The sequence below is a fragment of the Hemiscyllium ocellatum genome, chromosome 13 (genome assembly GCF_020745735.1).
Source record: "Hemiscyllium ocellatum isolate sHemOce1 chromosome 13, sHemOce1.pat.X.cur, whole genome shotgun sequence".
NCBI lineage: Eukaryota > Metazoa > Chordata > Chondrichthyes > Orectolobiformes > Hemiscylliidae > Hemiscyllium > Hemiscyllium ocellatum.
In genome coordinates this window covers 66,228,639-66,247,518 of record NC_083413.1, presented here as the reverse complement: position 1 = coordinate 66,247,518, position 18,880 = coordinate 66,228,639, and the positions used below count along the sequence as shown (strand labels likewise).

Sequence of the window (18,880 nt, the reverse complement as noted above, 5' to 3'; positions counted from 1 at the left end):
AAGATATCAAAACATTTATTCTACCCTATCTCTGAAATGTTTGCTGATAACAAACAGACTAAGGAGCTTGGGAAGTCATTGCTGGAAGCAAATTGTCAACAATTTCAAATCTCTTGTTTAAAATGTAAATGTGCATGAACAATTCTAACTATTGAGAAATACTCTGAGATGTCATACTCCAGTAAAATTCGTGCCATTAAAATACTGTGAAGTTCTATTCCTTCTTATAGATGTTCTTTTCCTGCTTGAACTTAGGAGGGCGCCATTAGATTTTTAAAAAAAAACTATCTGAGTTTGTTCATAGAAAGGGTACATTATAAAAACCTTCAAGCAAGAGAAGTGACGTTTTTTTCTTCATGTCATTTAGGCCATGCCAATTTAAACGTTTTGCCCCACAGCTAGCCAGGAGTGCGTTCAAAGTCTGAAGCTCAATTTTATTTAGAAGCCTTTCTTTTAATCACTGCAATTCCTTAAAACATATGTAAGTATCAAAACTCTGTTTAAAAATCTTTAAGTAGAAATTGAATCATAGATCTGCAAACAAAATAAAATTTTGTTTGAAATAGCAGATTTGTTAGCAAAGCACATAAAATGTTTAATTTGTAATCACTGCTAAATATTTGAATAAGATGGGACTGATTAAATGTCTAATTTTTTTTAGTGGTCAAAATGAAGTGGTTTGTCTATATTGGGCTGTTTATATTTCTCCTCCTCAACATCCTAACTGGTAAGTTTTGTAAAATACAGCTGCAAAACTTTTTATAATTTCAAAATTGCTATGAACTCGAAATGCTAATGTTGACATTTTGAAACACTTTAAGGCGATTTTAATTTTGTTCAGAAATCTAGATGAATGTTGAAAATGCTGTGTTGGCAGTGCTCAGGTGAAGTTTTTTTTGTATCAGGGCTATGAAAAGCTCTTTGTGAGTTGTGTGAGGCTGAATTCTGATCATGTCTCCATTTATTTATTTGCAGATGCCAGTGTAATCCGACAGTCGGATGGTAAAAAAAATTGACATTCTATGTATACTATATGTTTTGTTTTATTCCAGTGAGTTTTTAAATTGTATAACTGATATTACATTTGCTGTAATCAATCCAGCATTGAAATGTAATTTGGAATAAATTAATCAATTATTTAAGAGTTATTACAAGTAGAAAATAAAGATTAGAAAAAACTGGAATGAGATTCACATCCAAAAGAGGTAAATTGAAGGTCCTTTAGATTTAGAGGAAAAGTACATTATTTCCACCTCAGAAGAAAGCTTAAAGCACAGGAAGGTGAATACAAATGGGCATCTGTATAGCAAATAGCTTGAATGACTGCATGGGCATGAAAAGCTGGCAGGTAATAAAAGGTTAGTTGAAGTAAAATGTCAAATATACTTGACACACAGGAGCCGAATGAGAAAGGTAAGTGCCCATGGGGCTAGAGGCAAGGTGATAGAAGTCTGGCTGTCTGGCAGAAAGCAAGGAGTGGGGATAAAAGGGTCCTTCTCAGAGTGGCAGCCAGTGACAAGTGGTGTTCTGCAAGGCTCAGTGTTGGGACTCCAACTTTTCACTTTATTCATTAACGAACTAGGTGGAGGGACTGAGGGCATTCTGACTAAGTTTGCTGATGATACAAAGCTAAGTAGAGAGACAGGTAACATTGAGGAGGCAGGGAGGCTGCAGAAGGATTTGAACAGGTTAGGAGAGTGGGTAAAGAAGTGGCAGATGGAGTACAACGTGGGAATGTGTGAAGTCATACAATTTGGTAGGAAAGATGGAGGCATGGACTATTTTGTAAATGGGGAGAAAAGTTCAGAAGTTGGAAGTGCAAAGAGACTTGGGAGCTCTAGTCCACGATTCTCTCCCGGTAAACGGGAAGGCAAATGCAATAATGGCATTTATTTTGAGAGGATTTGAATATAAAAGCAGGGATGTAGTTCTGAGGCTCTATAAGGCTCTGGCCAGGCCACATTTGGAGTATTTTGAGCAGTTTTGGGCCCCATATCTCAAGAAAGATGTACTGGCCCTGGAGCATGTTCAAAGAAGATTCACCAGAATGGTCCCAGAAATGAAAAGCTTAACAGATGAGAAATGTTTGAGGACTCTGGGTCTATACTTGATGGAGTTTAGAAGGATGAGCGGGGTATAGCAACATACAGAATACAAAGAACCTCGATTATTTGAAGGACATGGATCGGGAGAATTTTGATATGGTTAATGGAATGCCGGTCAATCGACCACCAGATAATCAAAGTTCCTCTGTACTGAATGGCCTGGACAGACCGGATGTTGGTAAGATGATAGGAGAGACTAGGACCTGAGGGCATAGCCGTAGAGTAAAGGGAAGACCTGTTCGAATGGAGATAAAGAGAAGCTTCTTCAGTCAGAGAGTGGTGAATCTATTGAACTCACTGCCACAGAAGGCTATGGAGGCCAGGTCATTGAGTATACTTAAGACTGAGATAGATAGGTTCTTGATTGTAAAGGGGATCAAGGGTTATGAGGAGAAAGCAGGAGAATGGGGTTGAGAAACTTATCAGCCATGATTGAATGGTGGAGCAGACTCAATAGGCTGAATGGCCTAATTTCTGCTCCTATATCTTATAGTTTTATTTTCTGTGGCAACATTGATAAAATACTTACAATGCTCTGTGTATGGATCACACAAGTTAAATGTAATTATAATGCAATGCGCGGTTTTCATTAAGTCCTAATTAGTTTGGATATAATTAATAGTCAATCTTCAAAGTAATAGAAGCTAAGGAATGAATATGTAACAAAAAATGGTGATATTAGAATGTGCTTATTTACTGTGTGTATTTGTGCTTATTTACTGATATCAGGAAATGTTATGCATTTGTAGATTATTTAAACTTATTATTTAAATTCATACATGATTTAGGTATGAATATGCCTGTTTTACATTTATGGTGTTATTTCAATGTATCTTCATTTCATCTAAAGTATTTTTTATCTGTACTATAATGAAAATATATTAATGTATTCATATTCAGAAATCAATTTATATGGATTATATTTGTATTGCCAATAATGTAGCATACAATAGCCAGGTTGCGTACATTATCATATTGTGTTTTACTGGCAAATACATATTGTATTTGTGTGTCAGAAGCACCCATTTGTGGATTTTCCCTCCATATGTAGCTCACCATGTGGAAAAACGAAGCCCTCCTTATTGGCCTTACTCCACAACTGATTTCTGGAGATATGTGGAATATTTCCGAAGCATTGGAGACTATGAAAGGATCCAGCAACTGGCACACATTTTCTATGCTCATTTCCCTATAGGGAATACCATGGGCTATGACACTCCAGAACAACCAGAAATACAACAAGAAGTACAAGTCGAGATTGCAAAGGAAGCAGATGAATAGGGAAGAAAAGACACAATGAGTTAATGCCTTTTAGTTTAACATGTAAACAAGTAGAATTTCAGTGAATTACATTAGATCTGAATTATTGTAACATTATAATCTGCTTTATCTATCTGGTGCATCTAAATAGTGATTAATTGTATGACCCCTTATATATAATCCTGTTACAGAATTTGCTTAAATTGTATTAAAAGCTTCTCTCACATTATGCATCCTCATTATATTTTGGAAAGAAATGATTTATTTTTGTTTCTGTCACTTAAAATTGTTGTGCTTTAGCGTGGGTGATGGGGAGGTGAGGTTGTTGTAAGAGTTGAACATTTGTATGAATTATTCGAATAGGCCCAATTTCTTTTTAAATATACAATGTCATAAATTCAGAGTTTATTGTGCATAGACTGATTTATGTCTATACGACTAATTGAATTCAAACATAAATGCCTATCGAATCAATGTAAAATTGCGCTCCTTATTATAATGAGAAAACCAGGAATGCTCTATCTAGTTTATTATAAATAGAAGGACGGTTCCCTTTCATTGCATAGAATGGGATTTGATTTGCTAAAGAACTACATTTGGGATTTGGTGACATCTGGAATTATACCACAGTGGTGGGTGGCACAGTGCCTTGGTGGTTAGCACTGCTTCCTTGCAGCACCAGGGACTTGGGTTCAATTCCAGCCTCAGCTGACTGTCTGTGTGGAGTATTCACATTCTCCCTGTGTCTGCGTGGGTTTCCTCTAGATGCTCCAGTTTCCCCCCACAGTTCAAAGATGTGCATGGTAGTTGAATTGGCCATGCTAAATTGCCTATAGTGTTCAGGGATGTGTAGGTTAGGTGCATCATTCAGGGGCAATGCAAAATAATAGGGGTTGGTTGGAATACTCTTCAGAGGGTCAGTGTGGACTTGTTGGGTCTAATGGCCTGTTTCCACACTATAGGGATTCTATGATATAATGTAAATATATTAAAATATCTGTAAGTGAAAAAAGTGCAATCTAATTGCCCTCCATTCTTGATATCAATTCACCAACCACTGTACAATTTACCTGAATAACTCTTCCTGTGATGTCAAGCTATTAAAAAGCATTTTTGTTCCAATATATTAATACACATTACAATTTTTAGTGGTCTAAATAAAGCCTTTATTTTAAGATTATTCTGCTGAACTATGAATCCAGAGCAAAACCCTGCATTGGTGCTCTTCATTGTAAAATTTCCTAAATTTATACTGACCTAATACTGTCAGATGATGTGCACTCTGGAATTTTTCTCCTGTTCCTCACTAGTGCCTTATTCATAATTTACATCTTACTATTCCATAAGACATAGGAGTGGAAGTAAGGCCATTCGGCCCATCGAGTCCACTCCGCCATTCAATCATGGCTGATGGGCATTTCAACTCCACTTACCAGCATTCTCCCCGTAGCCCTTAATTCCTTGTGACATCAAGAATTTATCAATCTCTGCCTTGAAGACATTTAGCGTCCCGGCCTCCACTGCACTCTGCGGCAATGAATTCCTCAGACTCACCACTCTCTGGCTAAAGAAATGTCTCCACATTTCTGTTCTGAATTGACCCCCCCTAATTCTAAGGCTGTGTCCACGAGTCCTAGTCTCCTTGCCATCGGAAACAATTTCCTAGCGTCCACTCTTTCCAAGCCATGTATTATCTTGTAAGTTTCTATTAAATCTCCCCTTAATCTTCTAAACTCCAATGAATACAATCCCAGGATCCTCAGCCGTTCCATGTATGTTAGACCTACCATTCCAGGGATCATCCGTGTGAATCTCCGCTGGACACGCTCCAGTGCCAGTATGTCCTTCCTGAGGTGTGGGGACCAAAACTGGACACAGTACTCCAAATGGGGCCTAACCAGGGCTTTATAAAGTCTCAGTAGCACAATGGTGCTTTTATATTCCAACCCTCTTGAGATAAATGACAACATTGCATTCGCTTTCTTAATTACGGACTCAACCTGCATGTTTACCTTTAGAGAATCCTCAACTAGCACTCCCAGATCCCTTTGTACTTTGACTTTACGAATTTTCTCACTGTTTAGAAAGTAGTCTATGCTTTTATTCTTTTTTCCAAAGTGCAAGACCTCGCATTTGCTCACGTTGAATTCCATCAGCCATTTCCTGGACCACTCTCCCAAACTGTTTAGATCCTTCTGCAGCCTCCCCACTTCCTCAGTACTACCTGCCTGTCCACCTAACTTTATCATCGGCAAACTTCGCTAGAATGCCCCCAGTCCCTTCATCCAGATTATTAATATATAATGTGAAAAGCTGCGGCCCCAACACTGAACCCTGCGGGACACCGCTTGTCTCCGGCTGCCATTCTGAAAAAGAACCTTTTATCCCAACTTTCTGCCTTCTGTCAGACAGCCAATTCTCAATCCATACCAGTAGCTCACCTCGAACACCATGGGCCCTCACCTTGCTCAGCAGCCTCCAGTGTGGCACCTTATCAAAGGCCTTTTGGAAATGTTCCCAGTCACTGTTGCAGTGTTTCTTCCCATAAATTTCCATAAATAAGAAGGTTTCTAAATTTCCTCAATCACTCTAGCTATTTTAAATAAATAAAATCTATAGGGAATCTCTTTTAGAAGCTGACCAGTGTAATGTATTATGGGGAGATACATGATAACAGTGACTGGGAATACCAAAATGTACATTGTGAATAAGGAACTTACTAGGAACAGAAGAAAAATGCCTGTGCACACATCATCTGGCTGTATTAGTTCAGTATAATTTAGGAAAGCTTGCAAAAAGCAGTACCATTGTCATACATTATTGTTATAGATTGTTTGAACAGGACCTCTAAGTGGAAATTATTTACAGGTGCCTTACCATTTAGTGCACTGACCCCATTTAACCTTGCAGCACCAGAATAATGTGTTACAGAGAATCAGTAGGTGGTCACCAATTTGGATTGCTTCATTTATTTGCCCACATTGATTAAGATGACTCTCAAGCTTCAGTCTAAAAATAAGGGGTAAACCATTCAGAACTGAGATGAGGAAGAATACCTTCACTCAGAGAGTTGTGAACCTGTAGAATTCTCTCCCACATAAAACTGTTGTGGCTAGTTCATTGGATATATTCAAAAGGGAGCTGGACATGACACTTGCGGCTAAAGGGATCAAGGGGTATGGAGAGAAAGTGGGAATGGGATACTGAAATTGCATGATCAGCCATGATCATATTGAATGGGGAGGCAGATTTGAAGGGCTGAATGGCTCCTCCTGTACCTATTTTCTTTGTTTCTACGTAAGCCTCACTATTCCAGAAAATATACCAATGCTATTTTGTCTGAGCAGAGCTGGGATGGCACCACCTCCACTCAATTGGGTGTAAATGTGTCACAGTGATTTCTCTTCTAAGGGGGTGATACATTAATAACTATAGACCTTTTCTTTCTTCAAGCATCATGGTGGGTACCACAAGGACGCTTGGCTGAGCAGGAACATTGTTTCATACTTGGCAAGTGAACCAAAACTTTTCCCCTAGGATCTGGGCAAATGAACAAAGTAATCCAAATGGGTAACTACCTACTGCTTCTATGTGAGAATTTTATTCTGAAGCTGCAAGTTTGGATGGGGTCAGTGCACTAAATGGTCAGGCACCTATTAATACACTCCTTTCTGAGGTCCTGTTCATAGAATCTGTTCATAGAATGAGAATCTGTTTCATAGGCATAAACTGAAACATCTTTAACAGTTTAAAACTACAACTTTACAAACCTTTCCCAGTAAAGCTTTGTAAATGTTTGTGCACAATGATGAACAACAGTGATGAGACATTTTCAGATAAGCCGAGGATATTCAACAGGTAGCCATTGGATGACCAGGTTTTCAAAGTGTAAAGAAAATCATCAAATTATCACAGAATTAATATGTTAAGATTAAAACAGAATCTAAACAACATGGGAAATTGGAACTTTGCCGGAAGCAAGTTCTCAGATAGTATTGCTGACAGAGGGAAGTTTGAAATGGTTTTACTATCATTGCCAATCATGCTTCTAGGAGGTTATTTTTATTCCAAATTAGATATCTTGTGCAAGAGCTATTATGGTCTTCAGGAACTCTTTGTGCTATAAGATTTGAACAGTTTATGTTTATCAGCTATCAAGAAAAGACAATTTATTTTAAAAAACAGGTGAATAAATGAACTATTAGCTTGACAGACACAGATGAGCCATTTTGGTGAACACAGAAAGGACTGATGTCTAAATTGAATTCCCATTAAAGATTGAGTGACCTAATAAAAAATCATACTGCATTATGAATATATATCTTTGTCACGCGTATGGATTTTAATATACATTTTTTTTTCCTTTTATATGTAAGTTTAAAGTAGAACTGTCATGTTCTAACCGCCTTTGATTACTATACATTCTATAATATAGTATGAATTCATACAATGTAATCTAGAATTGATTGTTATAACATCTGATCATAAGAGAATATTAAAAGCTGTAGTCTCATTCTTAAACCCTCATAAACCAACACACAGACTCCTGGATTTATTAAAATGAATTAACTTAGATTAATTCTATGTTAACTTAAACAATTGTTTCTGCAATAATGTACCTTTAGGTATGTTTGATCCTGAAGTAATTTTACTAATCTGAAAAGTCCTGGGGAAGGACATTTTATTTTATGTCTATTCTATAACTAATAACACTGATTAAAATCTCATCATATTCTGAAGTTTCTCTTAGTTGAGATTTACGCTAAAAATAAGTTTGACTGAGTGAGTAATTTTAATCTGCTAGGGAATAAAGACAGAAGAATCTTTGACAAAAGAATCTTCAGTCTCAGCCATTTGATTGTAGCTAAACCATTTTTTCTCACTGCTACACCTTTGCTCCACAGCCCCTTATGATCTATCCTATGACCACTCTCCTTCTTCATCCCCATGTTGTCTATAATAAATATCAACTGAAGACATGGTGTCACCATTTACGAGGCTAATGACACTCAGCTCTAATGCTCCCCAGCTTATCTCAATCCTTTTAATTCCTCTCCACTGGCAGACGGCTGGTTTGACATTCAAAATTTGGTGACCAGTAATTTCCTTCAGCAACTCAACACATCCTTCATCCTTCAATGTTTTCGAGCAAGGGCATACCCATTTGTATATTAGAGAATGTAGTTAGTGAACCTGTGGAGGTGACACGACTACGTTACAGTGCACAGTTGCATAGGAGCGTCTGGTTTTGGCTGAGGATCTGTGGGGTCTTGCTATCTGGACGACCAGCAATTAATGACTCTTTCACTTTGGGTAGTGCGGCAACTTGGTGATCTTAGTCATCTATTTATCATTAATTTAGAATCACTTCTTCAGATGCACAGCCAAAATCAGACAGACAAATTTTGACTGGTTGCTAAGTTCAAGGTTTACTGGATGTTGTCTACAGGCAATCATGGTATTTCTTTCTCAGCCCTGGGAACAAAATTGCACTGTTTAGAGGTCAGAGGAAACTCAATCCAGGTGAGAGTATTTGGTCCTTAGCTACAGGTAATGTACATCAGATGCAAAAGGGGAAGATAAATTTCATAATAGGTCTCTGCATCTTTTGCCTTTGCCTCATATCCAGGAAAAAAAGATCCAAAATGGAATGCTGAGGTAAATCAGGCCCATATACTTTCATAACGAGCAGTTGTTTTCTGTCTTAACTGTGGAAGTTGTATTTTTACTGATTTTTTTCATCACTCCTCTTTTTTAAACATTTAACTCTGTGGTTACCTCAGTCATTGACATTCAGTCAATCCCATGGTCAAGGATCAGCAATGAAAGGGCAAATAAATTTGAGATCTTGTGAGATGGCAAGATAGAAGCGCAGGTTTTGTTCAATTGGCCCTTAGTTCTGGTATTGATAGTTTAACTTAGCTGTGAGAATACAAGGAAGATCTTGAGTATCAAGCTCACATCGGACATTTTATTGAGTGTATCCACAACTTTTGTATTTTTTTTTGTGATGCATGCTTTGGTTCATTTTTGGAAAATTCAATTTAAACAAATTTGTTCATCTTGGGGTGCAGTGCAGTGAATGTGATGTTTGTCTTCCACAGCTGTCTGCACTTTATGTTGTTGAATCCACTGATAAGAAACTGAAATCAGGGGATTCAAGATGGTGTGGACCCAGTTGGTCTGTTTTGCTGAGCTCTGCACCAGAACCCAGGCAAAGTAGGGCACTCACCCTCCCTTCACAATTTAATTTGTTGAAAATAACTATCTCTCGACACTTAGAATTTTTTAGTATCAGTTCTAAGCAGTTTGGTGCAGTTTAGAAGATGACTAAGGGAAAAGGACCACGGGGATCGCATTAAGCAGGGACCCTCTCCTGCAGCAGTGGACACACCTGTGGTTGCTGCGTTGGCCTCCGCCACCGCCCCAGGAGACTCACCTGCAGAGCGAAGCCTGATCTTGGAGATCATGAAACTTCATGAGAAGATTAACTCGCCGATGGAAGAGACCCGGGCCTGGCTTGAATTGATCCAGTCATGCTGCGGAGGCATGACCTGGAGATCCATCATCTCAGGCAGTACATTGGGTGCGGGGGAGTGGGGGCGGGGAGCGGAGCAATGGGTTGTGGCTTCCAAGACTGTGGCCAAGTCCTCAATGAGCAGGGTTCAGGACCTGGAACATCGAGTGCAGGCCTTGGAGGAGCAAGTCTACGACCTCGAAAATCGAGGTCATTGGAAGAACATCCGGCCGCTGGGGCTTCCCGAATGGGAGGAAGAAGGCCAGCTTGTCAGTTTTCTGGAGCAATGGTTCCCACAGTTTCTAAAGCTGGAGTCTGAGGTAGGCCAGGTCCGGTTTGAGTGGACCAACCGGGTCACAGTGTGCAGCGCCCCCACCTGGTCCTAGTGTGACTCCAGCAGTACAGAGACAAGCAAATGGTATTGGAAGCTTCTAGAATACTGGGGAAGGATCTCCAGGGCTGAAAATGTGTTGCTGGAAAAACGCAGCAGGTCAGGCAGCATCCAAGGAGCAGGAGAATTGATGTTTCGGGCATGAGTCCTTCTTCAGGAATGAGGAAAGGGTGCCAAGCAGGCTCAGATAAAACGTAGGGAAGAGGGACTTGGGGGAGGGGCGTTGGAAATGCGATAGGTGGAAGGAGGTTAAGGTGAGGGTGATATGGTAAGGGTGATAGGCTGGAGTGCGGGTGGGGGCGGAGAGATCAGGAAGAAGATTGCAGGTTAGGAAGGTGGTGCTGAGTTCGAGGGTTGGGACTGAGACAAGGTGGGGGGAAGGGAAGTGAGGAAACTGGAGAAATCTGAGTTCATCCCTTGTGGTTGGAGGGTTCCTAGGCAGAAGATGAGGTGCTCTTCCTCCAGCCATCGTGTTGCTATGATCTGGCGATGGAGGAGTCCAAGGACCTGCATGTCCTTGGTGGAGTGGGAGGGGGAGTTGAAGTGTTGAGCCATGGGGTGGTTGGGTTGGTTGGTCCAGGTGTCCCAGAGGTGTTCTTTGAAACGTTCCCCCAGTAGGTGGCCTGTCTCCCCAATGTAGAGGAGGCCACATCGGGAGCAGCAGATGCAGTAAATGATGTGTGTGGAAGTGCAGGTGAATTTGTGGCAGATCTGGAAGGATCCCTTGGGGCCTTGGAGGGAAGTAAGGGGGGAGGTGTGGGCGCAATTTTGCATTTCTTGCGGTTGCAGGGGAAGGTGCCGGGAATGGAGGTTGTGTTGGTGGGGGTGTGTGGACCTGACGAGGGAGTCACGGAGGGAGTGGTCTTTTCGGAACACTGATAGGAGTGGGGAGGGAAATATATCCCTGGTGGTGGGGTCTGTTTGGAGGTGGCGGAAATGACGATGGATGATGCGATGTATATGGAGGTTGGTGGGGTGGTAGGTGAGGACCAGTGGGGTTCTGTCCTGGTGGCAATTGGAGGGGCGGGGCTCAAGGGCGGAGGAGTGGGAAGTGGAGATGTGGTGGAGAGCATCGTCAACCACGTCTGGGGGGAAATTGCGGTCTTTGAAGAAGGAGGCCATCTGGGTTGTTCGGTATTGGAACTGGTCTTCCTGGGAGCAGATGCGGCTGAGACGAAGGAATTAGGAATATGGGATGGTGTTTTTACAGGGGGCAGGGTGGGAGGAGGTGTAGCCTAGGTAGCTGTGGGAGTTGGTCAGTTTATAGTAAATGTTTGGGTTGATTCGGTCGCCCGAGATAGAAATGGAGAGGTCTAGGAAGGGGAGGGAGGAGTCTGAGACGGTCCAGGTAAATTTGAGGTCGGGTTGGAAGGTATTGGTAAAGTGGATGAATTGTTCAATCTCCTCGTGGGAGCACGTGGCAGCGCCGATACAGTCATCGATGTAGTGGAGGGAAAGGTGAGGGGTGGTGCCAGTGTAATTGCAGAAGATGGAATGTTCCACATATCCTACGAAGAGGCAGGCATAGCTGGGGCCCATGCGGGTGCCCATGGCAACTCCTTTGGTTTGGAGGAAGTGGGAGGATTGGAAAGAGAACTTGTTCAGAATGAAGACCAGTTCAGTCAGTCGAAGGAGGGTGTCAGTGGAAGGGTACTGGTTGGTACAGCGGGAAAGGAAGAAGCAGAGGGCTTTGAGTCCTTCGTGATGGGGGATGGAGGTGTATAGGGACTGGATGTCCATGGTGAAGTTAAGGCATTGGGGACCGGGGAATCGAAAATCATGGAGGAGTTAGAGGGCGTGGGTGGTGTCCCGAACGTAGGTGGGGAGTTCTTGGACTAAGGGGGACAGGACTGTGTCGAGGTATGCAGAGATGAGTTCGGAGGGGCAGGAGCAGGCTGAGACAATGGGTCAGCCGGCGCCGGTTTGATAGTGAGGTTGGGGTTGGAACGGAGGGAGTGGAGGGCTGCAAGTTCCAAGGGTGAGAGGTTGGAGTGGGTGAGAGGGGTGGAGAGGTTGAGGCAGTCAATATTGTGCGGCAGTTGGCTATGAAGAGATTGTGGGCGGATAAGAGGCCAGCACGGGGTGTACAGGTGGATGGGGTGTGTTGGAGGCGGGAGAAGGGGTCGTCAGAAGGTGGGCGGGAGTCCTGGTTGAAGAAGTAGGCACGGAGGCAAAGGCGGCAGAAGAATTGTTCGACGTCCCGGTGCTTGTTGAACTCGTTAATCTGGGAGTGTAGGGGAATGAAGGTGGTCTTTCATCCTCAGAGAGGGGTAGGTCTGGAGGGATGGTGAAAACACGGCAGGGCTGGGAGCTAGGACCTGGTGTGGGGCTGGAGCTGGAGCTGGGAGTGGGGGCGGGGTTAGGCATTGGGGCGGAGATTGGCGTCTGGGCGGGGTTAGGCGTGATGACGGAGATCGGCGTGGGGGCCGCACGCCTAACCCCGCCCACACGCCGATCTCCGTCCGCACGCCTAACCCCGCCTCCACGCCGATCCCGGTCCGCACACCTAACCGTCTCCCACGCCGATCTCCGTCCCCATGCCTAACCCCGCCCCACCGCCGATCTCCCTCCACATGCCTAACCCCGCCCCCACTCCCAGCTCCAGCCCCACACCAGGGAGAGATTTTTTTTGTTGTTCTGTCAAGAGAGTCGAGGATTACAGTATGGAGGGGAGGGGTTGGGTGCCCAGTTCTAACTTTCTTATCAGAACATATTGGGATTTTTTTCCCTTACTTTGCGTTGTCTGGGTCAGGGGCATGGCTCCAGCTAGAAGGAGTCATGGTGGGATCAATGGGTGGTACGAGCGCCCCCTGTGGACAACGGGGAAAGTCTCCTTTCAGTTATGTTTTGTGCTGTTATATTTAGAAGTAGGCGTTAGAAGTTTTGATTCAGTAGTTTTGGAAGTTGCATTTTTAAACTTATATGAGCTGTTTATGGTTTTCACTCAGTGCGCTATGAGTGGAGTTCTTCCTACGAGGGTGGGTGGGTGGGGGGGTCACAGACTGTTTCGGGCGATCATGGCTCGCCATTCGTTTAAATGGTGCACCTGGAATGTTAAGGGGAGTCACTCACCAATTACAGTCATAGAGGTGTACAGCATGGAAACAGACCTTTAGGTCCAACCCGTCCATGCCGACCAGATATCCCAACCCAATCTAGTCCCACCTGCCAGCACCCGGCCCATATCTCTCCAAACCCTTCCTAATCATATACCCATCCAAATGCCTCTTAAATGTTGCAATTGTACCAGCCTCCACCACTTCCTCTGGCAGCTCATTCCCCACATGTACTACACTTTGTGTGAAAAAGTTGCCTCTTAGGTTTCTTTTTTATCTTTCCCCTCTCACCTTAAACCTATGCCCTCTAGCTTTGGACTCCCTGACCCCAGGGAAAAGACTTTGTCTATTTACCCTATCCATGTCCCTTACAACTTTCTAAACTTCTGTAAGGTCACCCCTCAGCCTCCAACGCTCCAGAGAAAACAGTCCCAGCCTGTTCAGCCTCTCCTTGTAGCTCATATCCTCCAACCCTGGCAACATCCTTGTAAATCTTTTCTGAATCCATTAAGAGAAAAAAGATACTGTCAAGCCTTAGAAAAGAAAAGGTCGATGTAGCCTCGTTACAACAAACACACTCACTGGATAAGGAGCATTTGATGTTGCAACAGGGAGGATTCAGCCAGGGGTTTTTCTCATCCTTTAACTCGAAAAGTAGAGGAGTGGCGATTCTCATCCAGAAGAACCTCCCATTTCAAACGTTAGGCCAAATCAAGTATGACTGCAGGCAATTCATAATACATAAAGCTTTAATGCATGGAGTGGAGTATGGATTCTGAATGTATATTGCCCCCCCGGCACATCCCCTTAAGTTCATAATGGATATGCTCACTACATTGATGGCCCTTGGGGTGCGTCTTACAATTATAGGGGGAGATTTTAATCGTGCTAATCACCCCGAGGTGGACAGGATGCCTAGGGGTCTTGTGGGTATATCTCTGCAATCCAGGCAGTTGTGGACTTGAACAGGGAGTGGCAGCGTACATGGAGGTCAAGACCAGTGATGGTGGGGCGGGTTCCTGGCACTGGCGCATGGACCTTTCCTCCTGAAAGATACCAAGTTTATAGGTAATTTTTGCAGAAGTTTAAATTTTTTGGGGATATCAATTCAGGGATGGCCAGCAACCTATCAGTGCTGTGGGAGACTGCCAAGATATATGCATGGGGTTTGATTATTTCTTTCTCTGCGACCCAGAAATGACAATGGGGAGAACAGCAACATCTGCTCGAGGCTCACCTGAAGCCAGCTGAGTTAGCATACTTTGATAGGCTGTCTATAACTAAATTGCAGCAGATTATAGTCCTTAGGGCAACTTTGAATGCTGCGCTTACCCAAACAGCAAAGAGGGAAATTTCTTTTGCAAAACAGAGGTTATTCGAGTACAGTGATAAACCAGGTAGATACCTAGCATACTTGGCCAGAAAGAAGAATGCCCTCAATCCATTACATCCATCAGAGAGAGTGCTGGTACACTTACTTGCAATGCTAGAAAAATAATGCAGCAATTTGAGCTGTAACAGTCAGAGGATTGTGAGGATAGAATGATGATGATGAGTCCTTTTTTTAAGATCTTGAACCTTTCAGGTGTAACCTCAGAGCACGCGTCCTTTCGGAGTGCCTCCCCTGACAATTCAGGAAGTACAGGAGGCTGATCCAGTGCGGTAAAGCGCCTGAATCAGATGGATTTCAAAGTGAGTTTTATAAGGAGTTTATAGACAAGCTGGCCGGGCCACTCTTGGATATGTACAATTACTCATTCGGTCAGGGCTGCCTTCCATCTTCTTTGAGAGAAGCAAATATTTCTCTTATCCTTAAGAAAGGAAATGCCCCAGAAGATTGCACTTCCTACAGGGCCATTCCTTTACTGAACGTGGGTTTTAAAATCCTGTCGAAAATACTTGCGTTAAGGCTGGAAAGGGTATTGCCTTTTATTGTAAAGGATATCCAGACAGGTTTTACTAAGGGTTATAGATCTACCAACAATATTAAAAGTGTATTCAATATGGTCCAAATATATCAGCAAAGAGCTATCCCGGATTTGGTAGTTTCCCTAGACGCAGAGAAAGTATTTGATCAGGTGGAGTGGCTGTACCTCTTTTGTCATGGAATGGTTTGGTCTTGGAGAGGTTTTTATCAAATGGATGGCAGTGGTCTATGTGATCTAAAAGGAGCAGTTCTCACTAATGGTATAAGGTCAGATAGTTTTAGTGTTGGCAGAGGCTGCTGTCAAGGGTGCCCTCTCTCACCTCTACTATTTACATTGGTGATGGAGCCGCTGGTGGAAGCCATTCAAATGGATCATAATATAACTGCCCTCGAGGTAGGGTCAGGCAGGCATAAAATCACTCTCTATGCGGATGATGTCCTTCCCTTTTTAACTGATCCAATGACATCGGTGCCCCGCTTAATACAAGTGATTAATCTATTTGGTTTGTTTTCAGGGTATAAAATTAATTTCATGATGTCAGAGGCCATGCCTGGTGGGAGAGGGGTGAGGGGGTCTTACTAGCATATCCAACTTTGATGACCATCCTTCCGGTGGTCACAGGGAGGTTTTCTCTATTTAGGCATCTTTATTATCCCGGTTTTCGATCAGTTATGTAAAGCCAATTATGGGCAGTTGCTAGAGAAGATAAGGCAGGATCTTTGGCGCTAGGGAGATCTTCTAATATCTTGTTTGGACAGAATAGCTAAGAATGTTTTTCCTTGCTTGTTATATCCCATGAGAATGCTCCCTTTGATGCTGCCAAGGTAAACACTAAGCAGACTTTACGGCTGGCTTGGATCTTTATTTGGCATCATAGGCAGCCTCTTATTAAGCTGGATAAATTGCAGCTTCTGCAAGAGAGGGGGGTCTAGATTTTCCGGACTTTAGGAAATACCAATTGAGTTCCTTACTATCTTATGTGGCTGAATGGGCCTGTCACAATCCATGATCAATCTCGCTAGACATTGAGACCTCCCAGATTAAATGCCCCCTCTGTAATTTGGTTTTTTATGGACTAGATGAGAACTGTCATGGATCACTGTAAAAACCCGATTGTCCTCAACACGGTTAAAACTTCCCCTTTTACTCCCATAGTGGGAATGCTGGGTTCAATGAACTCTAGCTGTAAGCTCTAGGAGTCCAGAGAAATATCCTGTTTGGGAGATCTATTTGATGGGAAGGTCATGATGTCCTTTGAACAGCTGAGTTAGAAGTTCAAGCTCCCTAGGAAAGATCTCTTTCGTTACTTCCAGATTAGAAACTTCATACAAAAAAATGACTACATTGATGGTCAATCCCTACGAGTAGGACATGGAGAGGAGAGTGCTCCAGTGTATGGGTGCTCTCTCGGTTAGCACTCTCTTTCACTTGTTAGGTAGTAATGTCTCAAAGGGCATTGAATGGCTATATAAAACCTGGACTCAAATTAGAGGTGGAAATCTCCTCAGAGATGTGGAAGGATATCTGGGAAAATGTCAGGAAGATATTGATTTGTAGTAGGACCCAGGCTAATCAACTGAAGACACTTCATAGGGCTCATCTGGCACGGTAGCAGCTTGTGAAATTTAAGACAGGAGTGTCCCCAATGTGCCCCAAGTGTAAAATGGAGATTGGTACTCTTACTTATTGCTTGTGGTCATGCAGTGACCCCAGTAATGGTCTCTTCCATCAGTAGAAGATACAGAAGTGAGAATACACACACAAACAGGTTCAAGAACAGCTTCTTCTTTGCTGTTATTAGACTGCTAAATAGTCCTCTCTAACTTTAATAATGTTGATCTTGCTTTGCACACCTCCGCTGCAGACGTAACCTTGTGTAATGTCTTGTTTTTTTTCATATTCGGTTAAATGTAGTTAAGAGAAGAATCGCCAACAGCAATTTTTAAAAATATGAACATTTTTTAAGTTAAAAGACAGAAAAAGAAAGGAAAAAACAATAAGCCTCACGCCCTTCTGCCTGTCTGGAAATTCTTGATCAATGGCTGTGCTGGAAGCTTACGATTGTCCCTAGCACTGTTCACAAGTGAACAAAATGAAATCCAACAACTTGGAACAAAACTCTTTCTCTTATACAGTGTAACAAACAGCAAGTGCAGAAAAGCAAATACAGAAACAAGTCAACTTCGGCACATACAGGAATGTTCACAACACTCATTCTAAGGTCATGCAGCTGTCGAATATTATCAACAATTTTAGCCCTTCAGCCCATCTTTACATATACCTCACTCTGTCTAAGCACCCTATGATCTGTACATCCTTATTGCTATGATCCTCCTGCACTGCTTGCTAAACAAAGCTTAGGTACATGTAACAATAAATCAAATCAAATCAAACCAACAAATTTAAGTTAGTCAGTCAATCTTGTAAGTTGGCTCATTTACATGTGTTAAAAATGACATACTCCTGTACAATTATATGTTGCGTCATTTTGAACTACATGATATGCAGAAGCTTGGAGAACGTCTTACACTGTCATGACGTGGAGGTGCTGGTGTTGGACTGGGATGGACAAAGTCAAAAAAATCACATGCCCAAAGGTTATAGTCCAACAGATTTATTAATCAATCAAAACCTGCACCTGCATTCTTGCTGATTAAAGACGAAATAGCGATCTAGGTTTGTTCAATACTTATGCACAAATTATATGACCACTTGAGCTTTTAATTATAAATTTTGTATCCAATGTTTTCTCTCATTAGCTGCTTGAGGAAAGAGTGAGGCTCTGAAAGCTTGGTTGTTTCAAACAAACCTGTTGGACTATAACCCGGTGTCGTGTTTTTTTTAATTTTGTCTCTAGAGAAGTGCCTCGGGTGTTCAGTCAAGATGCCAACTAATCTGTGGTATAAATGTTGCTACCATTTGAAGTTGAAAAGCTTTGTAAAAATATCTCTCTTGTCAGCAGTATTTGATGTTTGGATATGCAACGGTTAATGATTTAATGAAGTCATAATTTTCTCCATTTCTGGGCCAGAAACGTGGCGTCTGTGCAAAGCTTCCTCTATAATATGCCCTCGAATCTGTGGAACTTTCATCCAGGGTTGAAGCTGGTTGGATTTTTATTGAAGTTTAGGTGAAACAAGAGGCACATTTGGAAACATAAATGATTGGGGTTTCTGGCCCCTGGAGTGACTTGTCATGAGGACACCTACAACTCACACACGATTTAAAATAGTCACTGACTGACAGACGTCATGTACAACTCAATTACATTCAGTTAACTATTTGACATTGTTACCAACATTAACAAAATCTGAAGTGACAATAAGGAAATACTTGAAACTATGTGACAGGACTTGCAAACATCTACTTTTTCAAGTTTGCTAATTTGGGGAGGATTATTTCCTTTGCTCCAAATGTCTTTGGATTTATTTTGTCAATATCGGCAACGTATTGCTGCTGAATTATCACTTCACCACAAACATGTTATTAAAGCATTCCTCTGTCTGATATTAATCTGAGAGAGGGCATCCCTCCTGTGCCCCTCACACCACCCTCACTGACAGCGGAACCTTTCTTCGGGGACCAGGGTTTCCGCGGACCCGAACGGGAAGCGGCGCCGGAAG

The 18,880-nt window shown here is 42.4% G+C and overlaps 1 protein-coding gene across 1 annotated transcript; it reads left to right on the top strand.

Annotated features, from left to right (window-relative positions):
* The first annotated feature begins 376 nt into the window (after positions 1-376).
* On the top strand, positions 377-3,594 carry otos (otospiralin). The gene is made up of 4 exons (XM_060834266.1): positions 377-481; positions 662-727; positions 976-1,002; positions 3,157-3,594. Exons 2-4 carry the CDS (start codon positions 670-672, stop codon positions 3,384-3,386), a joined length of 315 nt encoding a protein of 104 aa, XP_060690249.1. The 5' UTR covers positions 377-481; positions 662-669; the 3' UTR covers positions 3,387-3,594.
* Positions 3,595-18,880: the final 15,286 nt, after the last annotated feature.